Source organism: Arachis ipaensis, chromosome B10, assembly GCF_000816755.2.
Source record: "Arachis ipaensis cultivar K30076 chromosome B10, Araip1.1, whole genome shotgun sequence".
NCBI lineage: Eukaryota > Viridiplantae > Streptophyta > Magnoliopsida > Fabales > Fabaceae > Arachis > Arachis ipaensis.
In genome coordinates, this window is record NC_029794.2 from 18,345,632 (window position 1) to 18,372,798 (window position 27,167).

At 35.2% G+C, this 27,167-nt stretch overlaps 3 protein-coding genes, 1 long non-coding RNA gene and 1 pseudogene across 14 annotated transcripts; 1 reads left to right on the top strand and 4 right to left on the bottom strand.

Annotated features, from left to right (window-relative positions):
• LOC107624124 (conserved oligomeric Golgi complex subunit 8) lies at window positions 4,784-7,518 on the bottom strand. 2 transcript variants are annotated; one of them, XM_016326585.2, is made up of 5 exons: window positions 7,321-7,518; window positions 6,781-6,835; window positions 6,484-6,622; window positions 5,535-5,719; window positions 4,784-5,339 (listed from the first exon to the last, which is right to left on the bottom strand). In XM_016326585.2, the coding sequence occupies exons 2-4, from the start codon at window positions 6,805-6,807 to the stop codon at window positions 5,592-5,594; spliced, it is 294 nt and encodes a 97-aa protein (XP_016182071.1). In that variant the 5' UTR covers window positions 6,808-6,835; window positions 7,321-7,518; the 3' UTR covers window positions 4,784-5,339; window positions 5,535-5,591. The 2 variants fall into 2 exon arrangements, with proteins under 2 accessions (XP_016182071.1, XP_016182072.1); XM_016326586.2 differs by lacking the exon at window positions 5,535-5,719.
• On the bottom strand, window positions 11,758-13,092 carry LOC107624130. Its single transcript, XR_002355519.1, has 2 exons — window positions 12,955-13,092; window positions 11,758-12,351 (listed from the first exon to the last, which is right to left on the bottom strand). It is a non-coding gene; the product is annotated as an uncharacterized LOC107624130 (long non-coding RNA).
• On the top strand, window positions 15,628-20,271 carry LOC107620280 (conserved oligomeric Golgi complex subunit 8). Of its 2 annotated transcripts, XM_016322466.2 has the most exons (11): window positions 15,628-15,928; window positions 16,797-16,981; window positions 17,092-17,169; window positions 17,299-17,392; window positions 17,494-17,568; window positions 17,698-17,994; window positions 18,308-18,375; window positions 18,458-18,512; window positions 18,669-18,807; window positions 19,562-19,746; window positions 19,942-20,271. In XM_016322466.2, exons 2-11 carry the CDS (start codon window positions 16,881-16,883, stop codon window positions 20,164-20,166), a joined length of 1,317 nt encoding a protein of 438 aa, XP_016177952.1. In that variant the 5' UTR covers window positions 15,628-15,928; window positions 16,797-16,880; the 3' UTR covers window positions 20,167-20,271. The 2 variants fall into 2 exon arrangements, with proteins under 2 accessions (XP_016177952.1, XP_020969120.1); XM_021113461.1 differs by lacking the exons at window positions 15,628-15,928; window positions 17,494-17,568 and having other exon boundaries at window positions 16,596-16,981.
• Window positions 21,100-22,557, bottom strand: LOC107620281 (annotated as a pseudogene).
• LOC107624138 (methyltransferase-like protein 6) lies at window positions 21,922-26,006 on the bottom strand. Of its 9 annotated transcripts, none has more exons than XR_002355518.1 (8): window positions 25,644-26,006; window positions 24,775-24,879; window positions 23,938-24,045; window positions 23,710-23,781; window positions 23,546-23,596; window positions 23,102-23,164; window positions 22,486-22,679; window positions 21,922-22,287 (listed from the first exon to the last, which is right to left on the bottom strand). XR_002355518.1 is itself a non-coding variant. In XM_021113466.1 (8 exons), exons 1-7 carry the CDS (start codon window positions 25,875-25,877, stop codon window positions 22,949-22,951), a joined length of 687 nt encoding a protein of 228 aa, XP_020969125.1. In that variant the 5' UTR covers window positions 25,878-26,006; the 3' UTR covers window positions 22,491-22,679; window positions 22,902-22,948. The 9 variants fall into 9 exon arrangements, 8 of the variants coding, with proteins under 8 accessions (XP_020969125.1, XP_020969122.1, XP_020969127.1 ...); XM_021113466.1 differs by lacking the exon at window positions 21,922-22,287 and adding an exon at window positions 22,902-23,013 and having other exon boundaries at window positions 22,491-22,679; window positions 23,113-23,164; XM_021113463.1 differs by lacking the exon at window positions 21,922-22,287 and adding an exon at window positions 22,902-23,013 and having other exon boundaries at window positions 22,491-22,679.

Genomic DNA, 27,167 nt, shown 5'->3' on the forward strand with positions numbered 1-27,167 from the left:
TATATTTTATGCTGCTAACATAAATATCTGTTTTTTTTAAGACATAACATGTACATAGTTTTTTGTTGCCGGTGCACGGTTGGTTTAGGATAATGCTTCAACAAAAATAGTATAATTCGGTAGTATTGTTTTTCGCTGTTGTGTGGAGGATTTGAAGAGGAAGGAATGCACTTATATCTAATAAAAGATTAACTCTTTTGCACAAGCATGGCTAGTAAATAGGAGGATTGAGAGGGAGTTGCAAAGTAGTGGGATTAGGAATAGGATACAATTATGTGCTTATTATGAGCAAAGGACTTTGAGGTACACTATTGGAGTATGTCAATTTGTGTTGGTGGATTGGGTGAATACTTCTTCCATTTGCATGGCAGAATTTTTGGCACTGGAAATAGTATTGCGGCTGGGTTTGGTAAAATCTTTTTAAGAGGTGTTTGTGCTTTTAAACCTCATTTTGCGTTTAGTAAATTAAAAAGTCTAAGTGTTTGTGCTTGCGGCTTTTAAAAGTTAAAGGTGCTTTTGAAAGCACCTGGAACTTTTCAAAGCTGGCTTGTGCTTATCAAATTTTATTTATTTTTCCGCACATATTTTCCGCTATTATATTGTCATTGAAATCTTCATATATTTTAAACTTCTCATCTTAACCTTCACAAATTCTAACACAGTCTTCATATATTTTTTATTTTTCAACCTAATCTTCACAAATTTCAATACAAATATATCTCTATCACATATTAAGTATAAACTTCTATCTATTTATATTATTTTTTTGTGCGTTATTTTTGTATTTTTTCAGTAGTTCTATTATGTTTGTTTGTTTTTTATCTGTTCTTTGAAATGTGAAGAGGATGACTTGGTTTACGAAAACCAATTATAAAATTTTTCTGAGGATGACTTGGTTTATGAAAACCAATTATAAAATTTTTCTTGCATAAATATTAGTCAAAATTATAATAACAACATGTATATACATATGTAAATATAGATATATAATCGTAAGAGTAGTTTATTTGAGATATGTGTCCTATTTTTTGTGATTTGTAAAGGTGAGCCAATATATATAGATGGGTAATGGACGTACCCAGTACTAACATTGGATTACATACAAATTTATTATTGGCTAATGAGTGGGAGTACGTACTCCTCATCTAGCGCCCGACGCTCTGCTAGGGTTTCACTGCGCCGCCTCCATGGTTACACCTTTCTTTGTTTTTTTTCTTCGTCAAACCCTTTTCCATCTTCTTCTACTTTCTTTTCTTAATTTTTTTTCCACTTAGCTCCCTAATTTTCGTTTTCTCTCCCAATTCATTCCTCTTTTAATTCATTCCGTTTTCTTATTCACTCATTCTATATATCTTATTTCTCTTTGGAATCATTGAATACCAATTCTGATTTTCTCTACACCATGGGCAACAAATCAGAGACTCAGAACCCTCATATAATTGCTATGACGGTGGAGGGTGCCAGCCTTCAAGTGGCATCTAGAGAAATATGAAACTGCTCTCGTGGAATTGTCGGGGTTTGGGGAGACCCCTGACAATCCACAATCTTAAAGGGATTTACAAATCCTACTCCCCCGAGGTTGGTTTTATCTGTGAAACAAAAAATCAATCTCGACAAGTTGAAGGAAAACTAAGATCTTGTGGTTTCAAGGAATGGTTTATTGTGGATCCGGATGGATTATCAGGGGGTTTGGCAATGGCATGGAGGGATGGTTGCACTGTTCAGATTTTACAGCATGGTATATTTTTCATTGCGGCATCAGTTCTGACAGCTGGTTCTAATGATCCCTATGGTGTTCTAGGTGTTTATCTCAGTTCAAATGATCAACATAGAATGGCTCAATTTGCTGAATTAACTTCAGTCACTCAACAGTTCGATGGTAAGGTTGTGTTAATGGGGGATTTTAATGCCATTTCTAATCAATTGAAGAAAGAAGGTGGGGGTGCTAAATCTCCTTCTTCTATTGAAACCTTTAATAGTTTTATTGATGATAATTCCCTGATTGATATTGGTATGGTCGGAAGACCATTCACTTGGTCAAATAGACGGAGGGGTGATGAGTTGATACAAGAAAGACTGGACTGATTCCTGGTAGGAGTTGATTGGCAGCAACTCTATCCCAATGCAACGGTTCTTAGACTGTCAGAATCAGGCTCAGATCACGCCCCTCTTCTCTTAGACTCTAATCCGAGAACTAATTAGATATGAGTAAGGCATATGATAAGGTGGAATGTCACTTTCTTTGGTTTATATTGGAGAAGTTTGGTTTTGACTCCCGGTGGATCATGTGGATTCGAGAATTAGTGACAACTGTTTCTTATTTTGTTATTGTGGAAGGACAACCTTATGGTTTCTTCAAACCAAATAGAGGTATTTGACAAGGAGATCCTCTATCCCCCTATCTTTTTCTTTTCTGTGCAGAAGGTCTCTCCTTCTTGCTACACAAGGTAAAACAAAACAGACTAATTCAGGGTCTTCAGATACATAGGTGATGTCCCAAGGTCAACCACCTCCTATTTGCTGATGATTCCATCTTATTCTGTAAGGCTAATCCTGAAGCATGTTCAAATATCCTGCATTTATTGAATTCTTATGAAAGCATCAGTGGCCAGAGGGTAAATCTTAATAAATCTGCTGCATTCTTTAGCCACAACACTCCCTCCACTACTCGTACACTACTGGCTAACTCTATGAATATTAATCATATTGGGGCTCAGGATAAATACCTTGGTTTGCCTTCTACAGTCTCTAAATCGAAAAAGGCTTCTTTTAGTATGATCAAAGAAAAGATTCGGAAAAGAATCCAAGGGTGGAAGCGCAATCTTCTTTCGTCAGGTGGTAGACACATATTGCTTAAGGCAGTGGGAGAAGTTATTCCTATTTATACATTGTCTTGCTTCAAGTTGCCTGATGGTTTAATTTCGGAAATTCACTCTCTACTTTCTCAGTTCTGGTGGGGACAAAAGGGTTCTGAAAGGCGGATGGCTTGGATTAGCTGGGACACTATGACTCGCCCACGAAAAGAAGGAGGCCTTGGATTTAAAGATCTCAGAATCCAAAATATGGCGCTTTTAGGCAAACAGTTTTGGCGACTTATAACACAGCCTACTTCCTTTTTATCCAAAATACTAAGAGGTAAATACTTTAGCAATGGTAATGCTATAACGGCAGAAATTGGAGTCTTACTTTCTTGGGGATGGAGGAGCATACTGGAAGGCCGAAAGATTGTTGAAAAAGGTCTTAATTGGGCTGTGGGTACTGGTGAGAATATCCGAACCTTTGAGGATCCTTGGCTGCCTCCTCCGTATCCTTTAATGATTTCTGACATGCCAAATAGACAGGCTATTTTTGAGTTGGTTCCAAGAGTTAAAGATCTAATTACTGAAGATATGAATTGGAATCAAAATCTCATTCAAGAATTATTTCCCCAAGACGTTGCAAACAGGATTTTGTCAGTTAAAATTCAGCAGGGTAGGGACAAATTGCAATGGGATTTGAACAAATCCAAGCAATATGATACAGCTTCAGGTTACAGAATTGACTATTTATTTTACCATCCGCCTCTGGAGCTTTGCCCTAATTATATGTAGCAGAAAAAGCCGTGGATTGATCTATGGAAGTTGAACTTGCCTCACAAAATTAAGCTATTTATCTGGAAAGCTCTCCATGACCGACTTCCGGTGCTTGCTCAGATTCATCACCGCATCCCATCTATATCACCAATATGCCCCTGCTGTCATGAAGCAACGGAAACAGTCACTCATTGTCTGATCAATTGCTCTAGAATTAAAGACGTATGGTCTCAGAGTTATCTTCGTGACTGTCTTTCCCCTCAGAGTTCTAACGACTTTTGGACATGGTGGACTGCATCAACAGAGATACTTAACCCGTTGAAGAATGCTGACCGTAATCCTCAATTGCTTGCCATCATTTGCTGGAACTGCTGGAAAGCTCGCAACCAGTTGATTTTTGAAGGTTCTACTTCTATGCCGTCTGCCATTCTAGCAAGCTCTGTCAAGTTGCTCCGTGAAATCCAAAGAACTCCCAGTTTAGGTCGTCATCTCCATGAGGCAAGCTCTTAGTTGCATGCAATTGGATTTATCATTCTTTCTTCTTTAAGATTTTTCTTCGTTTTTCGACCACGCACCGTCGGATGAATACCTTCAGTGTAGTGTTTTTGGGAAATCCCCACCTTTTATTATGTTGTCCTCCTTTTGGACATCTTTGTATTTCATTTTTAATAATTAATGAAATATAACCTATTATCTTTGGAAAAAAAAAAACCAATAGTCTCTAAAATTTGAGTTAGGTAATTTAGTATTTTTAATGATGATGTTTAGGATAAAATAAATTTTTATGATACTTATATAAAATTTTATAGTTAAAAAATAAAAGTTTATTTATAATACTTATCTTTATTATGAATTTTTTATTTTAAAATTATTTTATTTTAAAATATTATATAAAATTTTAAAGAATTTGAAAAAATAAATTATTCTTCGTTATAAACATGTTTATTATAATTTTTTAAAATTTTAAAAGTTGTTTTACCAAACACAATTGTGATGCTTGTGCTTATTAAAAGTCATTTTTAATTTGATTTTACCAAACGCAAGTGCTGCAGCTTTTAAAAAGCCGTCTTTTAAAAGACAGCTTTTATAAGCTACTTTTAAAAAAGTAAAAGCTTTACCAAACCAAGCCTACATCTGTTCCTTGAGGAACTTGGAGACCCATCTGGAAAAGTGTCTTTCATGGTTAGGGATTTCAATGTTATTAAGGGTAAGAAAACAACACTCTGCAATACAAGCAACAATCTCTGTCAAAATTCTCTTCTTTCTTAGGACAAATGCTTTCTATGGACTAGAAGATTATGTAAATTTGACGAAATTCAACAATATAATTACAGCTAGCGACATCCTTTCTTGAAGATACAAAAGAATAATAAAATGCAAACAAGGGAAGAACAGAAATACATTTATATCCATTTATATCCATCACTAAGACGTCACACTATCATTCATGGGCTTTTCAGTATTATTGGTGTGTTCTTGTTCTGTCTCTGGAATAGGGACTTCCTCCATCACCACCTCATCAGCATTGATGGCTTCGGATTCTTTGGCGGTAGGGGTTCCTCCGTTCTTTGCTGCTGCCAGAACATCGCCATTCTCATCTGCACCCTTTGCTTTGCCATTGTTCACTGGTTTTGGGAGCTCTCTTGCAGCAGAGGATGTCTCTAATAGGCGGCTGATTCCGTCATACAAGTTCTTAGCATCCATAATAATTGTTGCTCCACCGGGGTAACATCATCCAAAACATGTTGCAGAATGAGGATAAGCAACCTATACATCAAAATAAAAATTTCAAGGAATCAAGAACATATATTTACAGTAATTTATTGAAAGAGCATGAGAGCAGATTAGCAGCTCAAATTATAAACAATAATTTTGTATCATACTCCACTTAATGAGACAAAGGTTAGTTAATTTGTTATTATTTTTATAATATCACTCTCATGGATGTAAATCATAAAGCACCTCAATAAATGCCCGACAGAGTGAGAGGAAAAGTGCTGATTCGTTCGCTCTGAGCACTCAAGTTGTATTGTACAGCAACAATGAATCAGAAACAGCTCGTAATCCCTTAATCAATTCTTGGACAACGACATGTTTTAGACTTATTGAGGCACATGGACGCAGCTCATTTATTGCTGCAGATACACCTGCAGCCACCAAAGAGATAGCAGTGCAAATGAATCCAAGGATAAATGAGACTGACTAGGGGAGGAGGACTAAGTGATGAAGCACAATAGCACATATAACATCATCCCATCATAAGATTAACCGCACACATTTAATAAACTTGCTACAAACATCACATATCAACCATGAATATTTCCATTATGCATTGCCATTTATATTTTTTATCTGATCCAGAAGTTTATAGACACATTCACACACACACACAAAGTGATAGAGAGTGTATGTGGTATCAATCAACAATAGACCATATTGTAAAACAGAAATTACATCATTCAATAACTTCTGGTAGAAATTGGTTTTGATTAACCCAACTACTGTGTCAATTGTTGATGAGAAATTGCAAATTTTTAAAAATTAAACAGTCAGTATGAAATTAGCATTTCAGTGGAATATCACAAGTGTCCAATTTTATCAGCAGTATACATGCCTTAATTTATTCAGTTGATTTTGTGAGGATCCATTCTGCAAGAAGTTATTCATTGGGGTAAAGTTGGTCTGAATTGAACTGGAATAAAGATGATTGGCTTTACAAGAGTGTAGAGTATTTTCACACTAGTAATAAGAAAGGTTGATTTACACTTTTTGAACCCGTTAGAACTCTTCATCCTATACTCTTATTCAAATGAGGCAGTTGATATGAACTTGCAACATGAATTTGTAGATATAGGCAGATGATGAAGCATCAGCAATTTCCAATTTAGCAAGAAACAATAACTTGACTTACCATTAATAAAAACAGCAAGAGGTGGATGCTCCATCAAATAAGATGGTGGAGTGACATCCTCCTGACTTTCTTCACCAACAGTATTTGCAGGGAAGCCAACAGCTGGGAGCGGAACCCACCGATGCGAATCCAAGACCAACTGAAAACAAATCAAATACTTGATTGATCATGACATGAAATTGGCCAACTTACTGAGAATAATATGGAGCCCATTGGCTCATTTGAATTAATGAAAAATGAAAAATACATAATTTCAGTTTACACACATGCAAAATAGTTTAACTGCACTGAACTTACCTGAAAGTTCTCTACTGCGGTACTCATATTCTTTGAGAATAAGTTAAGAACATCCCTGTAGAAAAACCAAAGTGTATTATGATGTGCTTTGAGTATGACTTAACCTAGTGAAGATCATAAAAAGAACTATGTTTGACTGCTCCACTGTACTGTGTTGAGCTCTTTGTTTTCAAAAAAAAAAAACCCCCTATGTAGCCCGCAACATTGGCCAAGATGCATCTAAAGTTCTATTCCCTTCCCAAAATTGGAAAAGTCATCCCAACAATCAGATATGTGTCAATCGGCTCATGAAGAAATATTATATCAAATTGGATGAATTTAATCTTATACTTGCCAATTGCATTAGGACTTTATCACTCCTAAACAAATTCTCAACTCAACGCACAAAAAAGCATAACTACGCTTGCAATACTAAGGAAATCAGCTAATGCTTACAATTTAAGCTTAATTGATATCAAAACTGACATTTGAAAAATCTGAACAATACATAACACACAATAAGAAAAATATAAACCAAATTATTTTAAAAATAAAAATTACCATGGCTTCAAGATGCTTGTCAATAAAGGTGACTTCCTCACGAATTGCTATCAATGCATCCGCAGCGGAAATGAATGACCGGTAATTCGTTACGGCAACCTCCTGCATTTGCCGCCGGATCCGCTCTGCATCAACGCGAAGCAGCTCCGGTTCCTAAAAAAACATCCATCACAACAATTAACACTTCTTTTTCTTGCCGTTTACTTGTTTATTCTAGTATTTATTTTATAAAGAATAGAATTGAACGAAGAAGAATGAAAATTTGTGCTTATTTTAAAGGAGGAAGGATATGTATATTGTACATGATAATTATTTTAGATTTTTTTTATTCTAAAAAAAATAGTCTTCATTTTTTATCAAAATCTTCAACCGGCACAAAAAAATATTTTTATATTTTTATTTTTAAAATTATAAATTTAATATCAATAATTAAAAAATAAATTATAAAAAAATATTTTAAATATTTAATATATGTAGAAAGTATAAAATAAATAAATTTAAATTAAAAAATAAAGGAAAAAATTATATTGTTATTATGTGTAACAAAATCAAGATAAAGATTTACTAATATTATTTACAAATTAGTTATTTATATATTGAATTTACTTATTTTCTCAATCCTATTTAATTTAGAATAAATTTACAAATTTATATTCATATTCAAAACAGTCTTTTAGAAGATACACAATTCTAATAGATAAATTTTTTTTTAATCTTATATTGAACATCTTTAATTATCTTAAATCTTATTATTATTTCAAAATTATTAATTTTTATTTTGATTATATCATCTCATCATACTATACACTATTATTTTTTTTTTTACATGTATAATTATTATTGTCTCGCCGTCACTATTATGTTGCCTTGTTTTATTGTCCTTCCTTATTTTCTTCTTCTATTAACCCCAATCGCAATCAATTACTACCATATCATACATATCCATTGTGTTAACTTTTGAGTTGTGCTCTATCCTATTTTAATATAAAATTTACATTTCTAATCTTTTTTATTAAAAATTAATTTATTGACCAATTATTCGCTAATTTTTCGATTTTACAATAAAGATGGTGAAAAATGTAAAGACATTGATAAAATAAAAGATATAAACTAAAATTAACATAGAATTGAACAAAACACAAAGATGGTAAAAGATGTGAAGACATTGATGTTCACTTAGTCCATTTTTTGATTTATTAACCATTTGCAGACACGATATTTTTTTAGGAGATGTGTTATCATGGTTACAGGAGTAATAAAACTGTTTTTATTTTAGTGGGAGGTTATTAGATTTTTTAAAATAAATTTTATGACTATTTTGTTCTTATAATTTGCTTTATGAAATAATTTTTTAGAGGGTAAATATAGTTAAAAAAATTGGAAACTAAAGTCGTGGTCAACTCTTTGTATTGGTTTTATAGATTTTCACCTTTTGTTATATGGTACAACAATTATATATAATATAATAAATGGTACATATTCTCGTATATAAGAACATGGGACTTAATATTACCCTTTTATGGAGTTTCTTTGCCTTAATAAAAGAACTAATATCATTTAGACTTAATGTTTATTTTTGTACTTAATAAAAAAACTAATATCATTTAACTTTAATTTTTTACTTTCAAGATACACGAAAAGATGTAACCCGTTTATGCATTAGATAATTTAAAAGATACTTATTATATAGAAAGTTAAAAATATTCTAAACTTAAAAAACTATTTAATAACAAAATTAAATTTATTCAAAATCGTAAAAAGAGTTAGAAAGAGAAAGAGAAAGTTGAAACTTTTTAACTAATTACAAAAAATCACCACCATCAAAGCTATTACAATTGAGTATATTAAGTAAGGTTTAAGAAGCAAACCAGAACGATAAATCTAAGTTTTCTATCTCTCTTTATATAATGTTTTACTTTAACTAACTATTTTTTATGGATAGTATTCAAATGACGAACAAAATAATAAGAAGATTCGTATTAAATTATGAAAATTAATCTCATCCTTATAATACGATGACATTAGTTCAAACATGTAAAATGAAATAATAAAGTATAGTTTAATTGATGTGCACAATAAAATAAATATCAAACTTATAAAATAGCAGTCAAATGTGGATAGCAATGGTTGCCTTCTATTCTAAAGTACTATATTAAATTGCGACTTAAAATTTATAATTATTAGTTAAAAAATTTACAATTATGTACTATTTTTTATTATTTTGGTTGAAAATTATATATTTTGATATTGTTTTTCATGATTACTGACATCAAATTTTGATAATTTCAAAAAATTTTAAATGCTTTATGTCTTAGTTCTTTTAGCAAAATTTCAACAACTCATAAAAGTTAACATAATAGATAGTTATAAATTAAAGTGATAGACAAGAGTAAAAGTTGCCATGATGATACTTGGTAATAATTAATAACGACCGGAAGAAGAGAATGTGGAAGGAGAAGAAAAAATGAGAAAGGAGAACAAGGTAATATAATAGTGACGATGAGATAATGACATATATGTGTATAAACAACAATATATAGTAAGAGAAAGAATAGTGTTTGATACAGTGAGGTGATATAATACAAATATAAATTAATAATTTTGAAAAAAATGCGCTTGATATCTCAAATTTTTTTTAAAATGATAAAATATGACTTAACAAGTAAGTATGAAAAATAAGTATTTATATAATAGTTATACATCTAGATATCTAAATAAAACAAGAAAATAATTCTTTTAACAAATCTTTAACAACTCAAAAGTTAACATAATGGATATGTATGAATCAAAGTGATAAATAAAAATGAGAGCTGCCATAATGATATCGTGATAATTGATTGCGATTGGGATTAATAGAAGAAGAAAATAAGGAAGGACAATAAAACAAGGCAACTGATAAAATTAGTATCAGTGTTTTAAAATAGCGGCCATGGCGGCGCTATGGCAGAATGGCGTGGGCGGATTTGGCCTCGCCGCCATATGTAGGCCACCGCGACGTGCTTATCACGGCGGGGCAAAAGGCGCTGCAATTGCGGTGGCGCCATGGCGCGAGAATGGCGGGTTTTTTCGGATTTTTTAAAAAAATTCGAGGGTAATTGGGTAATTTTGCAAAACCCTAAATGAAAGAGTAACCCACGTTCAACCGCTGCAGTTCAAAAACGAGCCTTCCTCTCTGAACGTCCAAAACGGCTCTTTCTCTCTGTTCTCTTTCTCTCTTCTCTTTGCCTCCAATCACCGCCGATCTTAGCCACCGCCCATCGCCGCCGCCTGTTGCCGTTCGTCGCCGACCATCACCGCTGGTGGTCACCGCCGCTCATCACCACAGTTCCCTCTTTTTTCTGGTTTGTAGAAGTTACCGTTCCTTTTTTTTTTCATTCAGTTCACTCACTTCACTGTCTCTTTCTCCTTCTCTTCCCTCATAAACCTCTCTTCCTCCAATTTTTTTTTCCTTTCAGCTCAGTTCATCATGTCAACTTCTAGACCAGCCCGTAATTCTGATGCCCCTGCCTCTACCCCTGCCCTTACCCCTGCCCCTGCCCCTGCTGGCCATGCTGCTGGAACTGCTGCTCGTCCTGCATAAAGTATAACCAACAACTCATCGAGAGGTACAACCTTAAAAATGAAGTTGACCCTATTGCACTCAATGACATTGATGAGTGTAATGAGTGGTTAGTGGGAGAAATTGGGACTGCCACCTTTCGAGATGATGATAATATGGATGATGATGCTGATTTGGTTCATCAAAATGACAACACTTTGAGTTGGAACCTTGTTTTTGAAGCAATGGGAGGACATGAGCCTACAACATATACTAGAAGACAACAAAATAGAAAAAGAAAAGAACCTGCAACTGCAAGAGGTGGTGCAAAGGGTAGACCAAGTGGGTCTAAGGCTTCAAAAAAAGGAAAAGGAAAAGCAGTAATTGTGTAATTGTGGAAGAGGAAGAAGAACCAGAATTTGAAGATGAAGAGGATTCTGAAAATGAAGAAGAACAAGAAGAGGAGATTCAATTCAATGATACTGAATCAGAAGATGATGAGGGGGTAGAGGGTCACCATAATAATCGTGTTAATTTAGATGAATTTGATGAGAGCTAGAATGTAGATGGTTTATAGTTTTTATGTTTTATGTCTTCTATTTTATGGCTTGCTTATGACTTTTGAGTTATGATTTGAACTTGATGTTATATTTATTTACTAAATTTGCTACTATATTTGCTATATTAATTAGATGTTTTATGACTAGAAAGTTGCTTATATAGATAGATTTTATAGTTTATTATATTTGCAATTTTTCTGCATGTTTTTTTTGCACATATATGTGTATTTTAGAGGTAATCCGCCATTTCCGCCATTTTCCGCAACGCCATCCGCTATAACTTTATGGCGGATTTTTGGCTCACCGCCATTAGCCGCCATCCGCAATAAAAAACTATGATTAGTATTAGGCTAGCCCAATTAGAGAATTATACTATAAATAAGAGTATGATGTAATAATGTAGGATATGCATGGTGTAATTGGAAACTCTACTTTCTCTCTTTGACCCTAATTGTAGGGATTTCTCTTCTATTCTCTCTGATTATCTCTAATTCTTTCTAGTTCTCGATACAAATTCATATCAAATGGTACTTTCATTGAACACCATGCCAAATTCCTACGATGACACAATTTGGGATCAAATTCAAACTAGCTTAGATCGCTTGAATTCAGATTATGAAAAACGATCCAAGATACCTGCAGAAATTCAGGCAACTTGCAACAAAATTGGTGAAACCGTGACCAAGAGGATCCATGGGGAAGCCGATTGTGCACTACCAGCAGAAATTTCAACCAAAATCCAGAAGCAGCAACATCCAATTTTTCAGATTCAAGCCAAATCAACCTCAGCTTTTCAGCCAATCAACAATAATTCAACCGCTCCAGAAGTAAACAATTCAACACTTACGGCTCTGCAATTTCAGAATTCAGCATCAGATTATGAGAATGCAGCATTGATGAATGCAGCAACCAATTTTTCAGAATTCAACATGACTCCAGTTCACCAGAAGAGGATGAAGAAGCAGAAGAATCAGATTTCAATTTACAAGTTCGACCACAACAGCAACAATCAAAATCAACAAAAATTACAGATTCAACAAGAAATTCAGCACTAAATTCAACAACAATAGATCACAAATTCAATTTCACAAGATCAGCGTGCAAATCAACAAGTTCAGATTATGCAATTGATGCAGAAGATGCGGTGCCACAATTTCAGCAACAACAAAATTCATGCCAACCTTCAGAACCCATGGTTGCAGAAGAAGAAGAACTCAATGCAAATTCAGATTCAACAAACAATTCAACAACAAATTTGCAGAAGGTATCAATAATTTTAGATCCAGATTTTCAAATCCACATCCAAACAAAACCGCATCAGAGATATCTTCTTCCAAAAACAAGTTCAACCGATTTGATCACACAAGCAACCAGAATTTCATTCGAATTCTATATCATTGATATATCTTTTTTCTTTCTTTCACCCTTCATTTTTATCTGTATATTCTTATTGCTTTACAACTTATAATCAGATTCGTTTTTATTTTTTTTTATCCAATTCTCCAATCAGATTTCCTGATTCAGGGACCAGCTTACCTGTATGCCGGAACGCAACCTCTAGATGCCGGTGGCCGTCCGTGGCGGGGAACAAATCCGGTCAAGGACGTAGAAGCGGCAGATCTGACAACTGGTAATGGCGCCGAGGATGGCGCCTCCATGAAGGGGGAGCAGATGTTCGAGACGCCCTGGGTTGACGGAGTGGCAGCAGCGACCAACACCAGAGATCCTCGAAGGTGTGGCGGAGGGTTCCGGCGCGTGTCTCCGATCTTGGCAAGACCAGCTCCACTCCTTGCGGCGGTCTTCCCTTGGGGTCGCGAAGATGCAAAGCGAACAGCCGGCGATGCTCTATGGTGCTGTGCAGAAGACGTCGGAGCAGAGAGAGGACAGGGCAGTGGTGGTTTGGCTTGATGCTCGCACGGTGGTTAGAGTGGCCGAAGAAGAAGATGGAGTTGGCGGGTTCCGACATTGGGATGGCCGGAAGTGGCGACCGACGTGCTCTGTGGAGGGGTGGACCGCAGGAGGTCGACCGTGGTTCGATTCGGCGAGGGCACACCCAGGAGAATTGCGGCCAGATCGCGATGTGGGAGGGGAAGACGATCGCCAGTTTCCACCACCGAAACCGCCGGACCCATCGAAGACCGTCCCAGATGACGCTGCACGGCGGCTAGGGGGTGTTGCAATCGGCGCCTCCGTGGCAGGGAGGGATGAGGGCGTCCGATCTCGAAGGCGATTCTGCGACGTTGTCGCGCCACGCGAAGGAGAACCGCGAGCTCTTCGCAGAGGTCGGCTCCACCATTCTTCACGGATAGTGCCTAGGCCACCACCGCTCATGGCGGCATCGTTTCCCTGGGATCGTGATGCAGAGGCGCCAAGCCTCGAGTTCCCCAGCAATGGCGGCACACGCGGTTGTTGGCTCGTTCCGTGGTGGGTGGCGCCCAAGGAAGGAGAAAGGACAAAGCGAGAGGCAGTGACGGAAGGGGAAGAGGCACAGGCGGCGCCGGTGGTTCTCCCGACAGCAGTGAAACCCAGGGCAGGGAAGGGAGGAGCCACTGGGGATGCTGCAGGAGGAGAGGAGAAGCGTTGCAATTCTGAAGGAGATGACCCCTAATTTTGAAGTGGGCTTCTGGTTGGGCCTTCAAATGCATCGAGCACAATTAATTAGCCTGGTCTAAATTTGGGTTTCTTTTCAACAAAAATTATTTTGATACTTTTATGGGCCTAAATTTTTTTAAACAATGGAATCCTAGTGGTAAATTATTTTTTTGTAGCAGTAGCATAGAAAATATTATTTTAGAATTCTTTGATTTTTTTTATTAATTGTAATTAGCTTTTATAATTTTTATTGGGATTTATATTTTTTTTTTTTACAATCTTGAGGATAAGATTGTTTTGAAGGGTAAGATAATGATACAATTAGTATTGGGCTAGCCCAATTAGAGAATTATACTATAAATAGGAATATGATGTAATAATGTAGGATATGCATGATGTAATTGGGAACTCTACTTTCTCTCTTTACCCCTAATTGTAGGAATTTCTCTTCTATTTTCTCTGATTATCTCTAATTCTCTCTAGTTCTTGATACAAATTCATATCAGCAACATAATAGTGACGGCGAGACAATAATAATTATACATGTAAAAAAATAATAACAAAAAATAATAAAATTTATAATTTTAAAAATAAAAATATAAAAATATTTTTTTAACTCAATAAAAAAGTGGTTGAACAGGCACGGCAGTGCCGGTTGAGTCGCTAGCAATGTTCTAAAAACCGGACCGAATCGGCCAATCCGACCGGTTCAACCTCGAACCATAGACACAAACAGTTTGATTTGATGTCTAAAACCATAAATTATAAAACCTGATGTAAACTGTTGAAACGGCTGAGAACCGGACGATCGAACTGAAATCAGAACCGGTCGGTTCGAATAAAACGATGCAATTTTGCGCTTAAAGGGAGAAACAAGACGCGCTTCTCCATCTCCTTCCTCATTCCTTCAAGCAGAACATGCCCAACCTCAACCAGGAAAAAACCTTAGCCGCCACCACCGCCGCAGGCGCTGTGCTACTGCTGCTGGTTGTGTACTTGTGTTTTTGTTGGAAGCATAAACGATTAATAGCAAAATTTCCAATAAATAATAGAAACCATAAACGGTTTTTTATTCTGTTTTAATATAATTACAATATTCTCCATATCATCATCAACTGTGATTTCGATCTGTGTTTTTATCACGTATAAATTGCAATAAAATTTGAACATAAATATGTTGATATGTTCGTGTATATTCCTTGCCAGGAAAAACGGATGGAGCTTTTTGCATCAAACAATGGGTAAGTGGCCTTCTTCCAACCTTGGGTATTTTGGTGAGTGAGCTGAAATTGTTTAAAGTTGTTATTCTATTTTATTTTATTGAAATAAATCAAATAATTGATTTATAATCAAGGTTTTGAAAACCGGATCGGACTGGTCGGTTCAATTGAGTTAATCAGAAACCAATTAAGTAGCCGGTCCGGTTCACTTATAAAACCCTCTTACAAAAAATTGGTAAAAAAAATCAGGATAACCGACGGTTAACCGACGAACCGGTCAAACCGCCCGGGTTTCAGTATGTTCCGGTTTTTCCTCAAGCCTCGAAGCGGCGCCGTTTTGGCGCTGGGTAAAAAAAAAAAAAGGGAAAAAAGGGGCTGAGGTAAAAATAACGTTGCTGGAGCCACTTTCCTGAGTTTCCTCTTCGAAGAGTAGTCACCCCCAACCCCCTCAACCTTCTTCCCCACAAACGCCACCGTCACCTCCACCAAAGGCCGGAGCGAAGATCACCGTCGCGTGTCGAAGCGTCACCGTCGCGGATCGAGGCAGCTCTCGCGGATCGAAGCGTCACCATCACCGAAGCATTGGCGTCGTCTGGTCCTCGGCTTAGCATCGTCGTGGTTGTCGTCTGCTTGTCGTCGTCACCGAAGCGTTGGTCGTCGTCTGGCTCTGACCCTCTGTGTTCTCCGCCTCTCCCGCGGTGAGTGCTTCACTGTTTTTGGTTTTCAATTAATTTTGTGTATTTGGTGTTGGTGACAAAACTGTATGAATTGGGCAGATTTGAGTTCATGGGTTTTTGGTTTTTTCAATTAAATTTTTATTCAGTGAAGAATATAGGGCATATTGGAGTTCACAAATTCAGATGCAGATGCAGAGTTCTTCTGAGTTCTTGTTCTGTTGAGTTCTTCTGAGTTCAGTTTTAGAATTTTGCTATATAAATTAAAATTCTGCTCTGTTGAATTTTTATTTGAATTTTGGTATTTTGAATTTTGCTGAATAAATTTAATTCTGCTCTGTTGAATTCGGCTATATTGAGTTTTGGTGAATTAACCAGATGAATTGCTGAATTTAATGATGTTGATTGTCGTATGAATTGATATATTCGTCTGGATTTTGGATTGCTGTCATTTTGAATTTAGATGGAACAGCCACAAAATGATCAGCATTCACAGCAATTGATATTTTTTTAATAAATGATTGGTTTATTGGAACAGAATATGCTTGTGACACTTGTATAATCAATAATCTTGAGAAAAATAGAGTTAAGATTATTGTAGTTCATCATTAAGAGAGCTCCTTTATTCAGGTCAATAAAAATAGACTCCAAAAATCTTTCAAATCATAGACCTTAATTAGTAGCATTATAGATAGAATATAGATAACATAAAATGCACCCAACAAAATTTCCAAGTCCATTCACTAAAGTATTGAAGACAGCACAAAACCAAATCTATATATAATGTCATTGCAGCAACTCACAAGGACAACATGGTAATAACAAACTAAACATGGTAAGATATATGTCATTAATATTGATTTCTTATTGAGTTTTCCTCCTATTTTATTAGATGGAGGAGACATGGAAGTTGAGGTGAATATGCCTGATATTGTAACTGAATCCTCAAATACTTCTTTTGGTGGTACTTCTAAAAATGGTGGCTTTGGATTACCTGTTTATGATGGAGACATCGGAACACTTAATGATGATTATGACTTCGTTAGACTTGCTAGAAATTCCCCAACTTATGGACACGTATGTTGAAATGATACATTCTCCATTGTCATGTTAATGTTTTGCATGGTGCATGAAAACACATCCTTTGTGATGACAACCAAGTCTTATAAATTTCTATGTTTGTGCAGTTGTGTACGAAATGGAAATTATGATGAGGCCCTAGATTTGGAAGCATTTGTTGGTAAACTTTCAACCATGCATCCCAAGTAAGTTTATATGTATCTTCCATATTTGTTAAACATGTTTTGGATTTTAAGAAAATGTCTTATTTCCTTTGTTCCTTTTTTGAAATGCTTATAGCTTCTTGTTATAATTTTTATTTTTCTTCTGGAGAGGTTGCCAGTTATTCAAGCATTAGCTGCAGAAGTTAGGTTAACTACCCAATCACTACTTTCTCAGCTTCTTCAGAAACTTCGCTCAAATATTCAGGTTCCTGCCCATGATTTTATTTAATGCATGTACAAATGCTGCTTGATTCATCTGGAAAAATGTTCAGACTTTTAGTTTCTTACTAATGTTACCTTTGCTAGTTACCTGAATGCCTCCGCATTATTGGATATTTACGGCGAATAGGAGTATTTAGCGAGTATGGAATGCGCTTGCTGGTGAAACTTCATGCATTTTATTTTTCATACAATATTCTTCTGCCTTTGTCTTTTGTATTTAATTTCCAATACTATTTTAAATTACCATCTTCCTGCTTCTTTTTAACTCAGACAGTTATTTAATGTTAGTTCTTAAGATGCCGTGAAGGTTGGCTTACTGGTATACTTGAGGATTTGGACCAGAGCAATCCATATGAGTACCTAAAAGGGATGATTAACTGTCACAGAATGCATCTTTTTGACGTTGTTAATCAATATCGAGCAATATTTGCTGATGATACTTCAGGAAGTGAGGAAAATTATGATGGTGGGCTTCTTTTTAGTTGGTCAATGCATCAAATTACATCACATCTTCAAACTTTGAAAGTTATGCTTCCAAAAATAAATGAAGGTGGATCTCTCTCAAATATTTTGGATCAGTGCATGGTGAGCTTCTTCTTCCATCATTTTCTACTTGATGTTGAAATCGGAATGAATTGGTATATTTCTGTAGACTTAGGACCAGATTCCCCCCACCGCAACACCCCCTGCAGCGTGAACATGCACACACAGTCACACACACACACACACATACAAACACAAACATTAGACTTAAAAAAAAGAGATAAAAATATTTATTATTGCCCCCTCTGTGATATTCCTGCTTAGTATGATGATTATGTTTATACATATATATTTTAACTTTTGCTCCATGCAGAAGTTACATTAATATTACATTGTCTTATTGCTTTTCTCACAGTACTGTGCTATGGGACTTGGATGGGTTGGACTAGATTTTCGAGGCTTGCTCCCATCACTCTTTGAAGAGTAATACATAGTTCCTTTTATGATCTTCTCTAGGTTAAGTCATACTCAAAGCACATCATAATACACTTTGGTTTCTCTACAGGGCTGTTCTTAACTTATTCTCAAAGAATATGAGTACTGCAGTAGAGAACTTTCAGGTAAGTTCAGTGCAGTTAAACTATTTTGCATGTGTAAAATGAAATTATGTATTTTCCATTTTTCATTAATTCAAATGAGCCAATGGCCTCCATATTATTCTCAGTAAGTAGGCCAATTTCATGTCATGATCAATCAAGTATTTGATTTGTTTTCAGTTGGCCTTGGATTCGCATCGGTGGGTTCCACTCCCAGCTGTTGGCTTCCCTGCAAATACTGTTGGTGAAGAAAGTCAGGAGGATGTCACTCCACCATCTTATTTGATGGAGAATCCACCTCTTGCTGTTTTTATTAATGGTAAGTCCAGTTATTGTTTCTTGCTAAATTGGAAATTGCTGATGCTTCATCATCTGCCTATATCTACAAATTCATGTTGCAAGTTCATATCAACTGCCTTATTTGAATAAGAGTATAGGATGAAGAGTTCTAATGGGTTCAAAAAGTGTAAATCAACCTTTCTTATTACTACTGTGAAAATACTCTACACTCTTGTAAAGCCAATCATCTTTATTCCAGTTCAATTCAGACCAACTTTACCCCAATGAATACTTCTTGCAGAATGGATCCTCACAACATCAACTGAATAAATTAAGGCATGTACTGCTGATAAAATTTGACATTTGTGATATTCCACTAAAATTCTAATTTCATACTCACTGTTTAATTTTTAAAAATTTGCAATTTCTCATCAACAATTGACACAGTAGTTGGATTAATCAAAACCAATTTCTACCAGAAGTTATTGAATGGTGTAATTTCTGTTTTACAGTATGGTCAATTGTTGATTGATACCACGTACACTCTCACTTTGTGTGTGTACAAATGTGTCTATAAACTTCTGGATCAGATAAAAAATATAAACGGCAATGCATAATGGAAATATTCATGGTTGATATGTGATGTTTGTAGCAAGTTTATTAATGTGTGCGGTTAATCTTATGATGGGATGATGTTATATGTGCTATTGTGCTTCATCACTTAGTGCTCCTCCCCTAGTCAGTCTCATTTATCCTTGGATTCATTTGCACTGCTATCTCTTTGGTGGCTGCAGGTGTATCTGCAGCAATGAATGAGCTGCGTCCATGTGCCGCAATAAGTCTAAAACATGTCGTTGCCCAAGAATTGATTAAGGGATTACGAGCTGTTTCTGATTCATTGTTGCTGTACAATACAACTCGAGTGCTCAGAGCGAACGAATCAGGACTTTTCCTCTCACTCTGCCGGGCATTTATTGAGGTGCTTTATGATTTACATCCATGAGACTGATACTATAAAAATAATAACAAATTAACTAACCTTTGTCCCATTAAGTGGAGTACGATACAAAATTATTGTTTATAATTTGAGCTGCTAATCTGCTCTCATGCTCTTTCAATAAATTATTGTAAATATATGTTCTTGATTCCTTGAAATTTTTATTTTGATGTATAGGTTGCTTATCCTCATTCTGCAACATGTTTTGGACGATGTTACCCCGGTGGAGCAACAATTATTATGGATGCTAAGAACTTGTATGACGGAATCAGCCGCCTATTAGAGACATCCTCTGCTGCAAGAGAGCTCCCAAAACCAGTGAACAATGGCAAAGCAAAGGGTGCAGATGAGAATGGCGATGTTCCGGCAGCAGCAGAGAACGGAGAAACCACTATTGTATGAATTTTTGTGTTAGATATATAATTATTTATGTATCTTTATCTAACAATTTAATTTCAAACTTTTGAAATCTTAATAACTCTATGGCAGTGCTTATTTTCCCCTTAATGTTTGTTAGTTTTCTTTTGAACACATTTAACAAATAGAAATATTGCAAAAATGTTATATCAACGTTCTTTTATGAATGAGTTTCAGTTATTAATTCCTTCTGGAATATGTAATATTTATCATTTTTTTTTATAGAATTTATTACAAATTCTAACTTATTTGTCAACTTTTTGTTGGCATACGGGATAAATTTAGGTTGCATGCAATATTAGTATTAAAAGTATATATATTGTTATATATAAAAGGTATTTAAATTTGCTACTAAATCATTTATACACAAATACTAGATTATATTATATTACAAAACTCTTACGCCATTAATGCATAACAATTAAAATGTACAAAGTTCCTATAAGTAAAAATATCACATATATAAGTCATGCCATACTAGGGTTTAAAGAAAATTACATTTCAAGTTTATTAGATATTAAGAGAAAGAAAGAAAAGACTCAATTCCTTGAAACTTATTAGAGTCTAAATTAACTTGCAATTCCCACATAGGCATGCATTAGTCTGCAAAATGTTCTTTGGTTGTTTATAATATGAATCTAATTTTTATACACAGTAAGTATAAAAAAGTATTACACAAAGAACAAATAGTATATTCTCATATTCTGACATCAACAAAAGTAATTAATTTTTAAATTATTTAAAAAATTATTTAAATATATAAATTTAATTGAATAACTATGTAAAATTTTTTACATTATCAGTGTATCAAAATTAAACTCTTATAATATTTATTGTTAATAAGTAATAACAATGACTAATTCTTTTGAAAAAAAAGATCTCTCAACTCTAAAGAGAATAAATCTTTGATCACAATTCACAAGTAACCCTCCATTATATTCACAGAGATAACTTATATAAATATATGCTCTCAGCCTCTCAGGCTTATTGGTGCTACTTTGGCAGATGATTCATTTGAAAAAATTAATTAAAACAAAAAAGAAAACCCCCCAAAAAAAGTAATAACCGTGCTTTCTCCGTACAAAAATGTTCATATTATAAATTAAAAAAAAAAAAAATCCCCCCCTAAGTGGGGAACATAAAAATGAACTTTAAAAAAAGACAAACAAAACAAAAACAAATCAACATACACAGGACAATGCTCCAAAATACCCCATCAATATCTAAATTTAAAACATACAAAAGAATCAAATTTGAAACATAATTAAGCACCAAATTGTTTTTAAGTACTTAAAAATGAATCTAACTTTGCAAATTGCATGATACTTATCTCATTTTGTATTGTAATGAAGCAAGAATCAAGAAGAAACCAACTCCAATTCAAGCTCATTTCACTCCAATCTGAAAAGCAATATGTTTAGTGCTGTACTAGGAAGATCGTTCATTAAACTGTTATCTGAAAACCATTTGCTTATAATGCCTTGAGACGATTTGTTTGGAACTCCGGCCGACCACTTGTCTACTAATCTAAACCCGAATTGTGATGCAGCCGAAAGCAAGGACGGTTCATCTACGCGACGAAATATATGGCATAGAATCAGAGCAAGCACATTACCATGCTTGTTGCTTGCGCCAGAAGTAATTAGTTCTCTGGCGCTCGCAAACAAAGGCAATATAGCTTCAGGAATGTATGTAACATCTGTGCCAATGATGACATCAAACCCTATTTTATTCCCTTCTTTTATGGCTTCTATGTGATCATTGTTTCCCCATTCCAGTTTCTTTGTAATTAGTTTGGTTAGCAATGGAGGCTCAAGATTCGATGAGACATTTTTGGCGAGGAGATCGAGGGCAAGAGCATTCCCATCGGTAGCAGCAACTAGGTCGGCATGTTTAGCAGCAATCATAGAACAGATTCCCCCACAGCCACTTCCCAACTCCAAGACCCTTTTCCCTGCAACGATATCAGGGTTTTTCGGCGAGGACAGAAGCCATCAATCGAGCCGATTCCCACAGCATTAAGCCCGTCGATTTGCAGGTATGCTGGTACTGTTTTAAAAGTACTCTAATCTTGAAATTCCAACCTCTAAGTTTGATCTCAATAATCTAAAAGGAAAATTCAAGGAGGTAAATTAGCATTCAAAATTGCCATCAGACATTCAAAATTTATGGAAACGTCTTTTAGAAGCAGCCTCGGATAGTATACATCAAATTATTTATTAAAAAAATCATGACTTCAAATATGATAATTTTATGGTAGAACTAAAAACTAAAAAGAATCAATCAAAGGCGAAAATTTGTTACCTCAGTCGCTGGAAGGTAAGGCTCCAAACATGTCAAATGCCACACCTTCAGACAAGTCAATTGCAGAGTCATTTAAACTACCATTCGAACTATTTTGCTTCGCTTCAGAACTACCAGAACGATTTCCCTCAGCTTCGTTACTAGAAGAAGAGTTCAAATCCTCTGTAAACCGGAATACAGCTTGGACCCAACGCCTGAAACCACCAAACACGATAGGAGAACTATAAAGGGTTATTACAGTCAAGAGAAGAGCGAAAGAAAAGCAAATCGCTTTTTCACTTTTAGGAAGTGGATAAAAAGTGGGAAGAAATGAATATCATAACTGAAGTAAGATTATAACTCTTATATACAATACTAAGGTAACGTTGCATGATTGTCCTGAGAGAGAAAACTGAAATCTTGGGGACAATAAAAACCTTCACTAAAATACTCCTTCAAATAGATATTAATCTTGTAGTGCTTGTCAACAACAAAACCATTTTCTCTGAATAAATTCGTCAAGAACTCGTTCGAAAAGTAGTAAGCACGCTGGATAGAAAATAAAGCATTACATTAGGAAATAAGAAATTTGGATGATCAAAGTTGTAAGATAACATTGCCAGAACTGAAACCTTACAGTGCCATCACCTCTGACATAAAAGTTGTCACTAAACTTTTGATCCTTCCCTGAAAATCTTTCCTATAGAACAGAAAATATGTATCACATGAATCATCATAGCTCAAACAAAAAGAAATAGTCAATCAAAATTTGGAATTAAACAATTCCCCGAACAACACACTATAGTTCGTAACTTTTCCTTTTCTCTTATACTATACTGTAAACCATCCGAACCGTATCAACCAAACCTCTATCCATCCTACTCTAGCCACCTTGGCATAGTTATCAAACCTAAAAGTAGCAATGTTTTATTTTTATTCACTTTGATATGAACCAGAAAAAGAAGTAAATTTCGATTCATACAATTATTAAACAGAAATCAATATCAGAAGGAAAATTATCTGGACAAAAAATTGAGCACTAGTCTATTCTTTAGGATATTATATGGTAACAAAAATCAACCTGGGCAAGATCTTCCGTGGCATAATCTCGGAACAGCACATATCCATTTGGCTGCAAATGGAGAAAGGTATGAATTTCAACACATTTGAAATGAACTGTGAACAAGTTTTCTAGCAAGTTTTATGAAAATGTATATCCAATTATTGAATACTAAAGTTTCTTACCTTGATAATTTTTCTAACATTTTGCAATACTAGAGGCATCTTTTCCGGGGACACTGCTGATAACATAAATATCTGTTTACCAAGTCAGATACTTAAACAAGTGATCTACATATAGTTCTCAATAACAAGAGCACAAAACTTGTGAAATGAAGCCAAAAAATTGACAGATAGTATCTAAGAAATGCAAATGTGATCCCATAATCATTCTACAATACACAATGTAAGTACCATGGTAACAATATCAACCGAAGATGGAAGAATTTCTTTGCACAAATCATCAACTGTCAAATCAGAGACAAAAGCTCTAACACAGGACTCCTTGAAGTCTTCATGCGTCTACAATTACAAACAAAAATATAATTACATAAATAAATGTAACAACTTTGCTTCCGTTGGATTTGGAATACTGTAAAATAAGCAATATTTCTCCTTTTATTTTATTTTATTTTTTTATAAATGAGAGAAGCTTAGGTGATACAAATTTGTTCTTGATCAACATATATCAAATGCAGTTAATGCACTCTTTTTCCATAATAGAAATATGAATTCCGAAGTCTTACAGGTAATTGGATTGAGTTAGCGGATCACTGAGCAATAGACATTGAGGTTACGAAAGGGGAACTACATACTGCTAACCTGGAGGTGTTCATGTCAAACACGGTTTAGACCAATGCTCCAATACTAGGTATGGATGTGGATTTACATTTTCGGGCATAATGAATCATATCAGAAGAGGTGGCAATTAGGTCCACCGTCCATTACTCTATCATCCATCAAAACCATCTATATCTGAATTTAGTTTAACACTATTTACCCAGTGAATTCAGTTTAATACTATTTAATATTGTTGGATGTTTTAACAATTTTGTAACAAATCAAAATGATATAATGGTTTTTTTTATTGATCTTCTATGGTCCAATCCAACATTCATGATCCATCTATTTGCCACTCTAAATTACCGATTACCATACATTTTTTTATACCAACAGATCAGGAACGAATCAAGAAGCAGACAGCAAAATTGTTACAATGGAGAGGAAGTTTACAAAACGAAGATGTCTGACCTTAACTAACTCAATAGCCCGTGGCGAGAAATCACATGCATAAACAAAAGCATCTGGATAAGATGCTATCACTGGAAATATAGTATTTTCGGCTCCACAACCAACCTGTTTGGTAAATAGCTTTGACTATTAAGCAACTTACTAATACAAAGAACTACTAAACAGGATTTTGACAAAAAATGAATTCCATTCATAAACACCAAGAAAAAAGAAAATGAAAGTAATATACCTCCAAAATCACTTTTTTTCCTTCTCCCTAAAAATGATTTTCATGCAAAAAATTGCTTAAATTGTCAGTGCTGCAAGCATCAAAGTTAAAAAGAAAATAAACCAAATCAAAATTGAAGATATTATTTCCTCACTCACCGAAAAGTAATCTCCCTATTCCTTATCCAAGTAGTGCCTATCCTTAAAAAACTGTAAAAAAAATTGAATCATCACTACAGCAAAACTACTTATAGCAAATGCCTTGAACATGAAACACAGATAATGGGTGGAAAACTTGGAAGAGTGATCATCCAGTTACAGCAATAGTCAATAGACACCACAGACAAGAGGAAACCAAATACAAAATGAAGTAATAAGACATTTGCATTAACAGAGTATAGAATAGACTAGTCTAGTCTTTAGGTATTACTGCGAATCCAATTCAGTATATCATTTTCACCAGTAAACTACAAAAATCTCATCTTTTTATTTTATTTTATTTTATTATTAGAAATGTCAACTTATCTTCATTCACTTTGCAAATCCAAATTCCCAAAACAATGAAACCAATGGCAAAAGATACTTATAATTAATACTAATTAAAAAAGAATATTTCACCAAGTATCAATTAAATAAAACATAATAAGCAAACAACCCTTTACCTTGTCCTTGTGGCACTTGTAGAAGACATCCCAATACCTCTTGGCTTCTCTTTCATACTTCTTTGCAAAGTAGAACCCAATAAACAAAATCCCTAAAAAAAAGCTTTTTTGTGCAGAAAGTTTGCAAGCAAGAGCATTATAAGAAAGAGTACCTCTCCAAAAAGGCGTGACCCCATTGTTTGAATTTGGGTAAATTTGCAATCTTTGTGTTTGTTGCGGTTTTTGTTGCTCCATAGAATCTTGAGTAGGTGATGATGATGATTAAATAATAGTTAACATATTGTAATTAAAAATATATTATTGGATTTAGTTAGTGAATATTGTGGCTCTCTTTTTTCGATATGATTTCCAAGCGTGAGTAATCCTGCGTCGGACTAAATCCCTATTTTGGTCCCTGAGATTCACGCGATTACTCATTTTGGTCCCTGAAATTTAAAATTATCTATGTTGGTCATCCAGATTCAAGTCCGGGCACCAATATAGTCCCTCAATTCTTTCCGACGATGACTAAGCAAACGAAGTGTTGAGATTGCACACTCCCTGCCACGCTGGATGATAAGTAAACGACATCGTTTATCTTTGGCATCCAAACAAGTTAGAAATGAAGAATAGTAGAGGTAGAGAAGAAGACGAATACTTTATTTTGGGTTTCCATCATTTCTTCTCCCTTCATATACAAAACGACGACATTTCTGACTTGTTTGGGTGCCAAGGATAAATGACGTCGTTTACCCATCATCCAATGTGGCAGGAAGGGTGTCATCTGAGCACTCTGTTTGCTTAGTCATCACCGTAAAAGTCAAGGGACCACATTGGTGCCTAAACTTGAATCTGAAGGACCAGTATAGGTAATTTTAAATTTCAGGGACCAAAATAGGTAATCGCATGAATCTCAGGGACCAAAATGGAGATTTAGTCGATTTACAGGGCTATGACGGCGTAAAGTTGGAGTTTGGTGGGGGATGAAATTGGACCGTCCGATTTACTGCTGTGGAAAAGGAAAACAAATTGGACGGTCCGATTTGTGTTGTTGGCTGGGTGTGCATATGTAATCGGATGGACCGATTTGATGCTGGCTTAATTTATTTGAATCCAATGGACACAAATCGGTCCCAGGGATTTGTGGATCAAAATTTTTTTTAATCCAGTGGCACCGTGATCGGACCCATCGATTTGTTGCCGGAAGAAAATTGGATGCAATGTAATCGGAGGCAGCGATTTTTGATGCGTGGAAAATTGTGAGCGTTGAGCACCCGGTCGGACCGTCCGATTTGGTGAGTCATGCGTACATAAACCAAGGTTGTACCCAGAACCCCCCATTTCTTCTTCTTCTTTAGTCCGTGAGTCTCTGCATTTAGGTGATGTTCTTCCTCTTCTCTCATCCTTCTTTATTTCTGTAGATTAGATTTTATCGAGACTGAAAGTGTTTAAAGTAGTATAGTATTATGGATGATAGAGTTGTATTAAAAATTTATTGTTATGGACAGATTTTATTAGAAACATATGAAGGAGTTCAATTTATAT